At 33.1% G+C, this 13,467-nt stretch overlaps 4 protein-coding genes across 5 annotated transcripts; 1 reads left to right on the top strand and 3 right to left on the bottom strand.

Annotated features, from left to right (window-relative positions):
- Positions 1-872: 872 nt before the first annotated feature.
- On the bottom strand, positions 873-2,022 carry LOC109862776 (THAP domain-containing protein 1-like). The gene is made up of 2 exons (XM_020442912.1): positions 1,817-2,022; positions 873-1,711 (listed from the first exon to the last, which is right to left on the bottom strand). The coding sequence occupies exons 1-2, from the start codon at positions 1,976-1,978 to the stop codon at positions 1,598-1,600; spliced, it is 276 nt and encodes a 91-aa protein (XP_020298501.1). The 5' UTR covers positions 1,979-2,022; the 3' UTR covers positions 873-1,597.
- Positions 2,023-3,293: 1,271 nt separating this feature from the next.
- On the bottom strand, positions 3,294-5,866 carry LOC109862775. The gene is made up of 4 exons (XM_020442911.1): positions 5,651-5,866; positions 4,439-4,967; positions 3,959-4,128; positions 3,294-3,584 (listed from the first exon to the last, which is right to left on the bottom strand). The coding sequence occupies exons 2-4, from the start codon at positions 4,530-4,532 to the stop codon at positions 3,411-3,413; spliced, it is 438 nt and encodes a 145-aa protein (XP_020298500.1). The 5' UTR covers positions 4,533-4,967; positions 5,651-5,866; the 3' UTR covers positions 3,294-3,410.
- Positions 5,867-6,570: 704 nt separating this feature from the next.
- On the top strand, positions 6,571-7,478 carry LOC109862778. Its single transcript, XM_020442916.1, has 2 exons — positions 6,571-6,990; positions 7,227-7,478. The coding sequence occupies exons 1-2, from the start codon at positions 6,704-6,706 to the stop codon at positions 7,426-7,428; spliced, it is 489 nt and encodes a 162-aa protein (XP_020298505.1). The 5' UTR covers positions 6,571-6,703; the 3' UTR covers positions 7,429-7,478.
- A 135-nt stretch (positions 7,479-7,613) lies between these two features.
- LOC109862777 (ras-related protein Rab-8A) lies at positions 7,614-13,220 on the bottom strand. Of its 2 annotated transcripts, XM_020442914.1 has the most exons (5): positions 12,476-13,220; positions 12,108-12,168; positions 11,632-11,977; positions 11,291-11,293; positions 7,614-9,850 (listed from the first exon to the last, which is right to left on the bottom strand). In XM_020442914.1, the coding sequence occupies exons 1-5, from the start codon at positions 12,597-12,599 to the stop codon at positions 9,752-9,754; spliced, it is 633 nt and encodes a 210-aa protein (XP_020298503.1). In that variant the 5' UTR covers positions 12,600-13,220; the 3' UTR covers positions 7,614-9,751. The 2 variants fall into 2 exon arrangements, with proteins under 2 accessions (XP_020298503.1, XP_020298504.1); XM_020442915.1 differs by lacking the exon at positions 11,291-11,293 and having other exon boundaries at positions 12,476-13,214.
- Between the last annotated feature and the right edge of the window lie 247 nt (positions 13,221-13,467).

Here is a 13,467-nt window from a genome sequence, read left to right as displayed (position 1 = left end):
TTACTTAAATATTTTATTATTAATTGCATTTATAAAAATGCAATTTTTATATTTTATATGCAATTTTTATATAATTATTTATGTAGATTCTTTTTGTAATTTATAAAATAAAAATAAATAAAAATGAACACTAATAATAGAATATATAGATAGATAGATAGATAGTATATTATATGTAGTAAATGTTCCTCAATATTCTATAAAAAAACTTTTAAATTATGACATAGTTAACTCGTATTAATAATTAATAAAAATATATAATGCATTTTGATGTTTTATTATTGATAATAATTATTAAATCAATAATAAACCACATCAAGAATGAACTTTTATTAACTTTTTTCAAGACTACAAATCTTGAGAAAGCATTTCACGTTGTCATACGCAACAAGCGCGAAACGTAAACATGCTTTGTGTCTCGCCTTATACTCGGCTTGGTGAGAGGGAGACGGAACATAATATGTCTGCACTCTTCCACGAGCGCACACGGACGACGGCGGTTTCGCTTGTGTGCGTTCCCCCACCACTTCGGTGCTGGCCGGCTGCTTGATCTTTCTCGACGCTTGGAATCGTGCACATAGCACGGAATAGAACCATATCCACGTTTGGACATAGCGTACGTATCGACAAGTCGCTCGTGGACATCGCTACGTAGTTGCCAATGTGCACCACTCATGGACATGCGCTAGCTTACGGGCCAGAATAGCGATCGTAAAAACTCTTATAGGCCTGGCCACTGTCAGTAATTGTGTTTTGAACTTGATATTATATATTTAAATTTGTTGTAAATTGAATGATTAAGTATTTATTAGCTAAAAGTAACTTTTATTATATAAGAGATATATATTTAGAAATTGGTTATATATATTTACTGTTAGTTTAGGCGATTTTTGGCGATCGTATGGTACATATACCAAAGTGTATCGCCTTTTGTGAATGATTATTTGGTGACACACAGAATTCTTAATCAAATAATTTATTGTATTTATATTACACAGGCACCATGCCATCAAGTTGCACTGCATACAATTGTTCAAACAGAAGTGATCAAGGCTATGCATTGGCAAGATATNCGCATGATGAAGGTTTAAAGAGAAAATGGATTGCTGCAGTTGAAAGAGGCAAGAACTGGTCACCTAGTAGTTTTCAAAAACTACTTTGCGAGGTTAGTAGCAATGTGCAATATGTTCTAATTTTCTACTTCAAAAGATAAACATATAATAATGCAATATATTGTTAGAATTACAGCATGTTTGTGATTGTTTTGTAGATACACTTTAAGCCATCAGAAATCGAATTGAAAAAATCTCTCTTTGTTAAAAACAGGTTTTAAGTACGTAGGTTTTAAGAGATTTTTTCAATTTATATATGCCACAATTACAAGATCATTGTTTTCTATTGTCCAATGTTTGTTGAAGAAAGGAAACAACTTTCCTCAACATATCATTTTCTCTGCGTATTTCTTCAATGAATTCCTCTGGTTTATGTAATATTTCATTTGTCTTAATAGGAGGTTGCATAGCAATGCAAGAATCATTGTGTTTATCAGCAGAGATTTGACGCAGATAAGAACCATTCCCATTTTTCGAGATGTTTCTTAACTTTCTACGACAGTTTTCTTGATCTTTTGAAGAACACGAGATGGAATTGCATCAAACTTTACACGTTTGCGTCTAGCAACAAATTCGATTTCTGATGGCTTAAAGTGTATCTACAAAAAAATCACAAACATGCTGTAATTCTAACAATATATTGCATTATTATATGTTTATTTTTTGAAGTAGAAAATTAGAACATATTGCACATTGCTACTAACCTCGCAAAGTAGTTTTTGAAAACTACTAGGTGACCAGTTCTTGCCTCTTTCAACTGCAGCAATCCATTTTCTCTTTAAACCTTCATCATGCGNATATCTTGCCAATGCATAGCCTTGATCACTTCTGTTTGAACAATTGTATGCAGTGCAACTTGATGGCATGGTGCCTGTGTAATATAAATACAATAAATTATTTGATTAAGAATTCTGTGTGTCACCAAATAATCATTCACAAACTAACAGTAAATATATATAACCAATTTCTAAATATATATCTCTTATATAATAAAAGTTACTTTTAGCTAATAAATACTTAATCATTCAATTTACAACAAATTTAAATATATAATATCAAGTTCAAAACACAATTACTAATATTTAACGATTACTAACCTCCTGTATCCACCAACATCTATCAATGCACTGGCGTCGCATGTCAAAATCTGCACATATTGATGCCAGCCAATCGCGGCGTAGCTGGTCACATGACCAAGTTGGCGATTTTCTCTCCTAGAGGTTCTCTAGATATTAGTAATAAATTAGAAGTTAGAAGCAAGAAATTGACTAATTACAATCGATTATTCTTCTGTGATTTGACTGTGATTGGTCAATTTCTTGATCTGACTTCTGCTTTATTACTAATATCTCATTGTAGAAGGCCCTTAAGGGCCATTGCACGTGAAAAGATGTTAACCGTAACCGTAAGGTCGTAAGTAATTCAACCAATTACAGACCAGTATTATTACATTAGTTGGAATACTCACCAGCGATTAGTCGATTTGCTTACAGTCTGTTCTACAATACAGTCGTAAGCCGTAAGAAATTGACCAATCCCAATCGATTATTCTTCTGTAATTGATCTGTGATTGATCAGTTTCTTACGACTTACAGCTTACAACAGCCTACGACCTTGCGACTACGTCTAAAGGGCTGTCTACAATGGAGAGTTTTAGACCGTAACAGTAAGAAATTGACCAATCACAGACGAAGTACAGAAGAATAATCGATTGTGATTTGTCAATTTCTTACTGTTACGGCCTAAAACTCTCCATTGTAGACGGCTCTTAAAGGGCCTTCTACAATGAGATATTAGTAATAAATCAGAAGTCAGAAGCAAGAAATTGACCAATCACAGTCAAATCACAGAAGAATAATCGATTGTGATTAGTCAATTTCTTGCTTCTAACTTCTAATTTATTACTAATATTAACATACAAAGATGTTTTTTCGGGTTTGAACCGCGTTAGTGTCATTTTTATACCGACGTTTCGTGAACATTACAGCTCACTTCATCAGGGTTTAAAGAGCAGCCTGATACTGAGATGCTCTTGGTCAGGTGTCCCTTTAAAATGACACTAACGCGGTTCAAACCCGAAAAAACATCTTTGTATGTTAATACTACACACCGTGAAAGTATCAAATATCAGATTATTACTAATATCTTATTGTAGAAGGCCCTTAAACTTTTGCCGTATGCATTGGCCTTAAGGGCCGTCTACAATGGAAGTAGGCAGTATAATATTCTTCAAATAATGTCAATATTCTGAGATGTTTGCGTTGCATGTATGTAAATCGAACGATTGATAATGAGGCATTACGACGTACCGGTGTAATTAGAGATGGATGTAGTAGCCTCGCAATGAGGTACCTTTCCGTCCCACGTACCATTGCCACAGTGCAGTGAAGCATCGCCGACGAATTTATATTTACCTAATTCCCGACATCTCACCGTAACCCGTTCGTTGTGGGGTACAGTGATCTTGTCTACCTACAAAATTTAATCTCTAAAAAGCGCCAAAAAATATTTTTGAACAAGTACGAGAACAAAAAAATGTTCTTTAACTCGAGAAACTTGCGCGTTTTTCACAATAGTTTTTTCACAAAATCGAACAATATTTTAATATCATACTGTATGCGCAGAACTTTATTAATTATTTAAGTCAAAACAATATATCACTTTTATAATAAATAAATGAAGTAGAAGACATAACCGTTACTTACAGAAACAGTGATTTGTTTATAAGTAACGATAAGGAGAGGATGAAGACCTTCTAATCTGCATCCGCGCTGGAAGCCGTCAGTATCGGTAGTGTCTGTAAGTGTGAGTGAAGTATAAACATTTAGAGAAATTTGAAATAATACCTCTTCGAACCCGCGCACGCTCGCGCACACCCTCGCAACAGCATCCGCGAAGATCGATGATGTTTTACGGCAGCTTGTGCGATAAATGCCGAACAGAAGAGATCGATCCGAATTCGATTGCGTGGCACATTTAAGGAAACCGGTTACATTATATCGTTCACGCGCGGATCCTGAACGAACAAACAGCAGCACGTGTTTTCCTTTGAATGTTATTCAAGGGTGTGTTAGAGCAAAATACACGTCAAATTTCAACTCTTGATAAGAAATTCAAAAATAAATTTCAGATTTTTTTAAACATAATCATACATAGCTTAATTTTAAAAAAACTTATTAAAACATTGTGAACTCATAAATTTTGATTTTTAATTTTTAAATTTGCTTAATTTTTTAATTTTACGGAATAATCAACAATAAGACTTAAAAAAAAATATCCTACGAATATATTTTTTCTTTACGTGGAAAAAGTATGAGCGCACGCACCTATGCATTTGATATTCAGCGTGAGCAGGAGCAATGTCGTGGTCGTTATCGCCGCGGCGGCACATGTCCTTCCTGAGTAATTCTCGCTCGGCATATTGCTCGTCCTGGCAGATTACAGTCACGCAGAACCATGATTAATGATGACGCAAGAACACTAACGTAGGCGGACACATTATCGCGTCTCACCGATCGGTACTGACTTCCGTAGTTTCGTGATTTTGTGCATTATCTCACACGCAAAATAGAAGAACACTTTTCTCGCGTGCACCAGGACACCAACTCCGTATAAAATTCGTAATTCGAAAGCGAGAGCAAGCAACGAAGAGAAGCGTTAGCAACAACGTCGATACTAAACATCCATAATCGGCGGGGGTGGTCGGAGACTCGCTGTTCGGAAGGATGCGCATGCGGCCATCTTTGTTTTCTCTCTTCTTCTGTCGAGTTCTGTCGCTTTAGCCCTCTGAACTCCATTTGGTCCATGTGTATTTAATTTTATCTGTGGATGTACCGGGTGACAAGTGAATTTTACCTGTTTATAGGAAAAAAAGAGTATTTATTTAATATTATCACACATATATATGTTTATTATTTCTTATGTTCTTCATATGATTTATTATGATAAAAAATATTATTTAATTATTTAAACTTTTATAAGTTTAGATCATGTAAAATTAGATAAACTATTATGAATACAATATATTTATACTTTATATATTACCAAATATATATTAAGATTTAATAAAAGTAAGTTTTTATTTTTCATCAGTTATAAATATATATCAGATATAACTTTCGATCAAAGAGCGCAGAAAATATAAGACTCTATAAAGAAACTATGTGGAATAAATTATTGCGAGAGTAGATCTGAAGCACCTTGTTCAGTTTTAAACATTATTGTGATCTATCTTTCCATTTCTTTTATGGGAATTTAATGCAAGATATACAAAACCAAAACCTAAAAAAATATTTTCAAATACTATTCGGACTATAGCTATGATAAACAAGAATGCAGTATAAAATATAGTGTCGAATATTAGAATTTATAGGATTGTAGATTTTGTGTGAGCAATCGTATATAGAGAACACGCATACACACAAAGATATTAAATATCAATAAATGCCACATCTCACAATAAAAATTATGTATAATAAAATTAAATGTAAGTAATCACATATATTTTCACCTATTTATTTTTAGTCATAGTACTTAACCTGTTTTAATCTTTTACCCAAAGTTGCCATCTTCGCATAAACGATTTTAATCTGAAATTGGCTACTAGCATGCTAGTATCCTTGTGCACAAGGATAAAAGATTAAAGTCAAATAGTTTGGAGTATTTTTTAAATTAGAACTAATTACGTTGTATGTATAAGAAAAGACAATTTATGCCTTTAATAAGTTGCAATATAATATCTCAATATGTCAACAATGAAAAATACAAAATCACTTTCTTTCTCTTCAAGTTAGCGACTGATAGTAAGAAACAAAAGATATATGTTTCTCTTTTTCTTGGACTCTTTGAGTGGAGACAGACGCGCATTCTACGAGTTGCGCAGTCAATCAAAAAATGAGAAATCGACAACAGTGTTAAAATGTATTGGCTCGTCCATAACGGAAAAGTCGAAATTGTGACGCTCAAAATTACTGAAGTTTTATTGTACAACTTCATATAAAAACATTAACGCCCCTATAGAAAAATAATATATTATTACAATAATGGATAATATAAAAATGCCGAGTATATCAAATGGCAATCAATTAGACCAACAATTTCTGAATAAGTTGGTCGATTTACAAAATAATACGGTGAAAATACGACTTATATCGATTAATACTTAACACGCGGTTAACCTTTTTTTAAATATTGCACAGTAAATCTTTGATATATATTATATTTATAGAAGTTTATTTTTTAATTAAAAACACAAGATTAACATAAGAATTAAAAAAAAATAAAGTATATAGAATAAGTGCATTATTCTCAAAAAACAAGCATCAGAATCACGCGAATTCTATTTTTAATCATTTTTGTAAAACTAAAATAAGAAGTCTTAGAAGACTCAACTTTTTAAGAGAAGAAAACTTTTTTTAATGAAAAAATTGCTAAATATCTCATATAACTTATAGTTTGCGTTATATGTACACATTTCGAGAGCGCAGGATTCTCTGGAAGCGACAAGTAAAAAACTCCTGAAAATTCGCCTCGCTTTGTACAACACAGAAGTGGAGTTAGAGCAGGAACGCGGAGTTTCTCGCAAATTAAAAATGCAGCTGAGAGCAGCCACGGACGCGCTCAACGAATTGCAACAGCAGCAAACAAAAAATCAGGTCGAGAGCGTCCAATTACGAGTCAAATACGACGCAATGACGAAACAATACGACTCCTTGATGAATCAGATGACGACCGCGAAAATGCGCGAGATCAAATGCAAACTTAAAATTCAGTCCCTAGAAGAAAATCTGTGTCAGAAGAACGCGATTGGCAAAAGATTGGAACAAACATTGAAGGAGTTTGAACGTGATACTTTGCGCACCATCACGACTATCGATCAGTAAGTTTACGTTCCTCGTAAATGTAAGTATTTTATCACATCGGAAATATTTGATCTATTTAGTATCAGTTTTATATCCAAGTTTCGTTGTCATTTAAAAAATTTTTTCTTTTTTGATCAATATGAAATCGATTTCCTATGACGTTTAGTATTAAGTAATATCTAAAATAAAATTATAAGTGCATTTTTTAAAACGTTACTATTTTTTATAAGTATATTTTTTTCATCGCTTTCAGCAAAATTGTGAAACTCAAACAGGAACATCAACATCTACAGAAATCATGTGAACAAGTTATTAGTTTAAATCACCGTTTGCAAGCCGCGGGCATGTGCACACATGCGATACATGAAAAGAATAAAGCACAAATAAAAGATTTAGAATATATGCTTGCTTCAATATCAGTCGGAAATTATAACGAGAAGATCCGTCAATCATAACGTTCGTTCCTGAGAGAGAGAGAGAGAGAGAGAGACAGAGAGAGAGAGAGAGAGAAATAGAAAAAATACACCTTCGTAAATTCACAAAAGAATTGACGCAGAATGGGATTTTGTCAATAAATACATCGATACGTATATGTACAGGATTAATAAAAAATGTATTATAATAATCGTTCGTATATTTAAGTATAAGATGAACAAGTTTCGATGGTAAAAATGCAAACTTGTAAGATGCACATTATGACAACCAGCGAATAAAAAGAGATTTGTTTATTGTAAATTCTTGTAAACAAATCTACTTCTTTTCTCTCACATACACACACACAAACACACACACACAAACACACACACACACACACACACGCGCGCGCGCGCGCGCGTATAATATGCGCAAGTAATTCCGCTGGAAAATCAAGGCTCGCGTACTATGTTCGATTTACTTCACAAACCTAATAAAACATTCTATGACTATATCTGTGATGTAAGAAAATGGTCTATAAAGTTCCTGTTCAATTCATCACAAGGCATTTTAATTACATCAAGTTAATGCACTAGCATACTTTATGTTTTTCTGTTAATTTTGTGAAAAAGCTATATCTGTTCGGTAACAGTATAAAAACGATCGTGATATCTATACTGCTAACATCTTACTTTTATTTTAGTTTAATCATTGTATGTGTGTGATGTTGCACAGTGTGATACATGTTTCTATATACAGAGTCCGGCCGAATAACATGTACAAGCGGGTACGACGTAATTCCTCGTGAAATAATAAGAAAAACAGATTATTAAAAAAACAAAAAAAACCTGATATTTCTGATGCAAACATATTTATAATTGCACTAATACTCAGTGTACGTAGCCTCGTATTCACCGTAATTTTTAGTTTCAAAAGTTTAACGAGCATTTAAATTATAAAAACTATAGTATAAAGTTTTTTTCATTTTCGGCTTAATTTTCGAGAAAATCGAGTTTGAAAATCCGCTGCGTTACGATTAAGATACGGTTCGTCGAGCGACGAACATATAAACAAACGCGTATTGTGTTTGTAAACAAACTCGATTTTCTTGAAAACTCATCCAAAAATAAAAAAATTTATTTTACATTTCTTGCTTATTTTTTCATGAGGAATCACGTTGTGCCTGCTTGTATTTATTATTCGGCCGAACCTTGTATACTTTGCTGTTTTAATGGCCTAGTTTACACCGTACATCTTTTTGGTACGCGAATCAAATAAAATTGTTTTTTCAATATATAATTTTGATGTTTACATCATTACAAACGTGCTTGATACGCATATCATTTTGATATGATACGCGTGAAGAAGACATATCGTGCCAGTTTAATATGACATCGTTTACATTATTGAGACTAAGCCGATTTAATATGAATATAATACTTAATACGCATATTAAGCGATCGGTGTAAACTAGGCTAATTAATAGACACGCATGGTCCTCGTATAAAACAAAAAACGCACTCGCATGAAAAACATGCTGAAATATGAATTTGATGTACAAGAACAATGTATACTTTATCCCATCGCCGTAAAATAAAATAGCACGCGTACTAACTTTTTATATTTATTGAATTTCCGATAATAAAAACCGAGATCAAACATATCCATTGTGTGAGAAAATCAGAGGAGAAATTTATCGTGATCGATATACATCATTTTTCTTAGTCGATTTAATAAATTATATCGTAAATGTTTTAAATACCATGATAAGAAGCACACTACGTTGGATTGGTGAAATACTGGAATAAAATAATATTATATCGCTGCGTTTGTGTCGCACAACAAAGATTTTGAAGGCGTTAATTGACTTGGAGACAAAGTTTTCTAGATAACTGTACGAGAATAGTCATTTAATTAAATTTTTATCTTACGAAAAACAAACGCAGTTGTAACAGCAGTCAACGAATCCTCTTGATGCACACACATTGTACAGAATAAAAAACCGTTAAATCCTGATCAATCTATTTATCGTTAAACCATAATTCATTTTATGATATAAAATAGTATAGCGCACATACTATTATCAATTGTGTTAATTAAAAAAAGTACGTTTCTTATAGTAAACAAACTAAATACTTTCTCCTCTGAAGATTTCTTCGACAAAACATGTGTTGTGAAAAAATAATTTTAGATCCTTTAATACGAGAATATTTTTATCGTTAAAGAGTTAATCCATTGAATCCGATGCACATGACGTGAAATGACGGCGAAACAAAACGTAAGTTTCATCCGACGAAATGAACATAAGTAAATAATAATAGTAAATAGACGCGCTTCGTTGAATAGTTGATAATATTTAAGGGGTCAGAGTATAGTACAACGAGCGAGCCAACTAGGTGGCTTCCTTTGTGGTTCTGAAGCTTTCAACTGATGACCGCCGCCTTTTGGTGGATTTGATGCCTCCTGCGTAAAATAAAAGCGCAGTTAACAAGATCGTTTTAATATATCAGCATATGTATTTAATGAGCAGTAATCATAGTTATCTGAATGACAAGTTTTTGATACACTGCTCCAAAAATAAACTGTTTATCAATAGATTAGTAACTCAAAGACAATTAGTAATAAAAAGCATAACATAGCATGAATATTATCATAAGTAGTATTTCTTCTTACTCATAACTGCAGAAATGTTTAGCTACAAGATGTGTTAGTTGTTAATAATAAAATATAAATCAATTTGAAACACGATTAAAAAAGAAGGTATACGTTATTTTCATATTATATTCATAGTACAATAAACATTTCAAAATTAACATTACATGTTTTTTTGCGATCGCTTATAATTATTGAACATATTTGATGATGACAAATTAATTTAACAAAACATGCATGGAGACATAAATTAATAGATAAGGTAAAGGTGCCTATTACGATAGTTGCCTAATAGATAGCGAGCTATTTCATGTACGACTACAATACTATTTCATGCGTATTTTTAACACATCACTACACAAAACTATCAAACTTTTTGTTAGTATCGCTCACTACCAAAGGTGACGTGGTGTTTGCAAAGAAGGTATTACGTACGCGCAGAGAAGAAAATTAATCATTATAAATTTTAAAATATGTATTTACCACTTTTATGTCATAGACTTCATTGTCATTTCAATTCACTCAAATGTACACATGCATTATAAGTTTTTTATCATGTAGTTTTGTCAATTTATTACATACTTTGTCGGTATAAACTTAAACTTTCTACAATTCTATATTCCCTAATATGAGGCACGCAGTCGCTCTTAATGAGGTACTTTATATTAGGAAATGTCAAGTTCTTTATTTGACATATTAGTAAGTTTTTAGTAATCATATTTTTAGATAGAGGCACTCGTGGTCTCACAATCAATTAAAGGTTGTTAAGGCAGTAAGAAGCAAAGAAGGAAGATATTCAAAAACATTTAAACAATTCAATGTCCCAAAACATATTATTGAGCGATATGTTAAGAATGACGATAATTCTGTTGTTGTTAAGATTCATATAGGAAAGAAATCTCTTATGTCTCATATTAGAAACCTTTTTTTTTGAATTAGCAAAATTGGCATTTTCAATTAAAAAAATTCACATAAAACAGAATATAAATATTATCGATTGCTCACTTTTGGCGATAAAACTTGAACATATTTCCCATAAGTTTGACATAAAACTAAGAGTTAGGTTTACATATTTAATAAATTACAAGTCTTTAAAAAAAGGTATCTCATAATAGGCACCTTTATCCTGAGATCTACAAATAATATATTGATAACACAACATGCAGTGATCAATTAGGTGATTACAGAATGCTTAACTAATTGCTGTATATATTTTATAAATATAGAAACTAACTAAATACAAAAAGTTACCTTCTGCCAAAATAGACCAGCACCAAACACAGAGAAATAGAAAGACAGGAAACAGAGAAACAATGGTTATTTAGTAATATACATGTGAGAAAAAATACATGTTTATACAAACATCAAAAATATGATCAATTTAGTATTGTAATAATTAAGCATATCTTTTCTCAATTTGTACATATATATTATTCTATTTATTTATTGAACCTGTTTGTAAGTAAAAAATTTGCATATTGAAAGATAAATATTAATTAACACAATAATTTATAAGTCATCATATTCAGAAAATAAGTTTGAGAAATTTATAAATGTTTGAGATATAAATAACAGAATTCATGTTTTCTCACCAGTTTCTTTTCCATTTTTGCTTTGATATCACGTGCCAAAGTATAAAAAGCCTCTTCTACATTGATACTAGATTTTGCTGAAGTCTCCATGAACTTAATGCCATATTCAACAGCTAATTGCTCACCTCTCTCTTTTGTCACTTGCCTCTTGTCTGTAAGTTCGCATTTATTGCCTAGTAACATTTTTTCCACATCTGCCGATGCATTCTCCTCAATATTACGAATCCAGTTTTTAATGTTCTCAAAACTTTTATCATTAGTAACATCATACACCAACATAATTCCCATTGCACCACGATAATAAGCTGTGGTTATGGTACGAAATCTTTCTTGTCCTGCAGTATCCCTACAAATACAAAATTTCATGATATTTATTATAAGTGACTTAAGTTAAATTTATATATTATAAATAATATATTAACTTTTAATATGAATTAATTGGCTGGAATAATAACTAAACATTTAGATGAGTTTACCATATCTGTAGTTTTATTTTCTTGCCATCCAATTCAATTGTGCGAATTTTAAAGTCAATGCCTGTAACACACATAACAGCATGATAAATCAACTATTGGAACATATTTTCTCAAAGAGATATAAGGAAACAGATAAGGAGTGATTCGTGTATATGGTGGTGAATCACATTACACACTTAAGTAGTTGGCAAAGCATAATGTGCCTCTTTGTCTAATATGACACTTAAATCTCGAATATGTTTCTTGAGACACACTTCGGATCACGAAAACCCATCACAACAACAAGACCAATATTAAAATGATGGAACAAAGATGTGCTAGAAAGAAAAAAAGAATAGTAAAGAAGAGTGATCGTCGTATACACGTACCGATAGTAGAGATGAAGGTCGTGTTAAACGCGTCCTCAGAGAATCGGAACAGCACACAGGTCTTGCCCACGCCGGAGTCACCAATCAGCAGCAACTTGAATAAATAATCATACGTTTTTGCCATTGTCGCGCGCGCAGTGATAACTCGACGTTCAACGGCCACCGCTGGACTCCTTGAGCAATATTATCGTCTTCACGGTGCTTCTAGGAAGTTTCCTTGGACCCGCACTGGACTACTCGCAAAACCAACTGGCTACAAGACTGTCTTTTTCTTCTGTGTTTTCCTCTTTCACTCTTTTTCTCTCTTCCTCTCTCCGTTTCTCTTAGGAGATATTTAGACACTTTGTCGAGACATTTGACGAAACGCGTTCTCCTTCTTCTGGTGTTTGCTCTCTCTCTCTCTCCTTTTCACACGTTTCTCTCTTGCTCTTTTCTGCTCTCTATCTATCTGTCTCTTTCGCTTTCTCTAGGTCCAACAAATTTTAACACAATTCGAACGATGACAACACAAGCGGCAACATGTATCTTTCTACGCGGGATTCGAGAAAGAAATGCACTTTGCCTCGCTCGTTCGCGCGTGCGGTCGCAAATTTAACAAAGTAGATTAATCATGCAAAACATCTGTCATAAAAAGCGATGACAGCAACTCATCTACCGCAATTTTTCCCTCATATTGTGGCCACCTTGACTTCGCGTTGCCAGCACTTCGGCGGATGCGTACACAGGCTTCTGTAGGTAAGTTCCACTTGCCGTTCGCAACGCTCGTGAGCGTTACCTATCTTTGTTTGACTATCGATAAAAAACAAGGACAAAATGGGTGCGTTCAGACAACTTAAGGGCGACGTCCCATTGAGCGGAAATCTATAGCGGAACGGAATGTGCGGAACCAGCTCGACCAATCATAGCCATTCCGTTTTCTTTCCTTCGCTTTTTCTGTGGTTACGATTGGTCGAGCTGGTTCCGCACATTCCGTTCCGCTATAGATTTCCGCT

This window comes from Pseudomyrmex gracilis, unplaced genomic scaffold, assembly GCF_002006095.1.
Source record: "Pseudomyrmex gracilis isolate BER0280 unplaced genomic scaffold, ASM200609v1 scaffold_2366, whole genome shotgun sequence".
NCBI classification, from domain to species: Eukaryota; Metazoa; Arthropoda; class Insecta; order Hymenoptera; family Formicidae; genus Pseudomyrmex; species Pseudomyrmex gracilis.
This window is presented reverse-complemented; position numbering and strand designations above follow the sequence as displayed.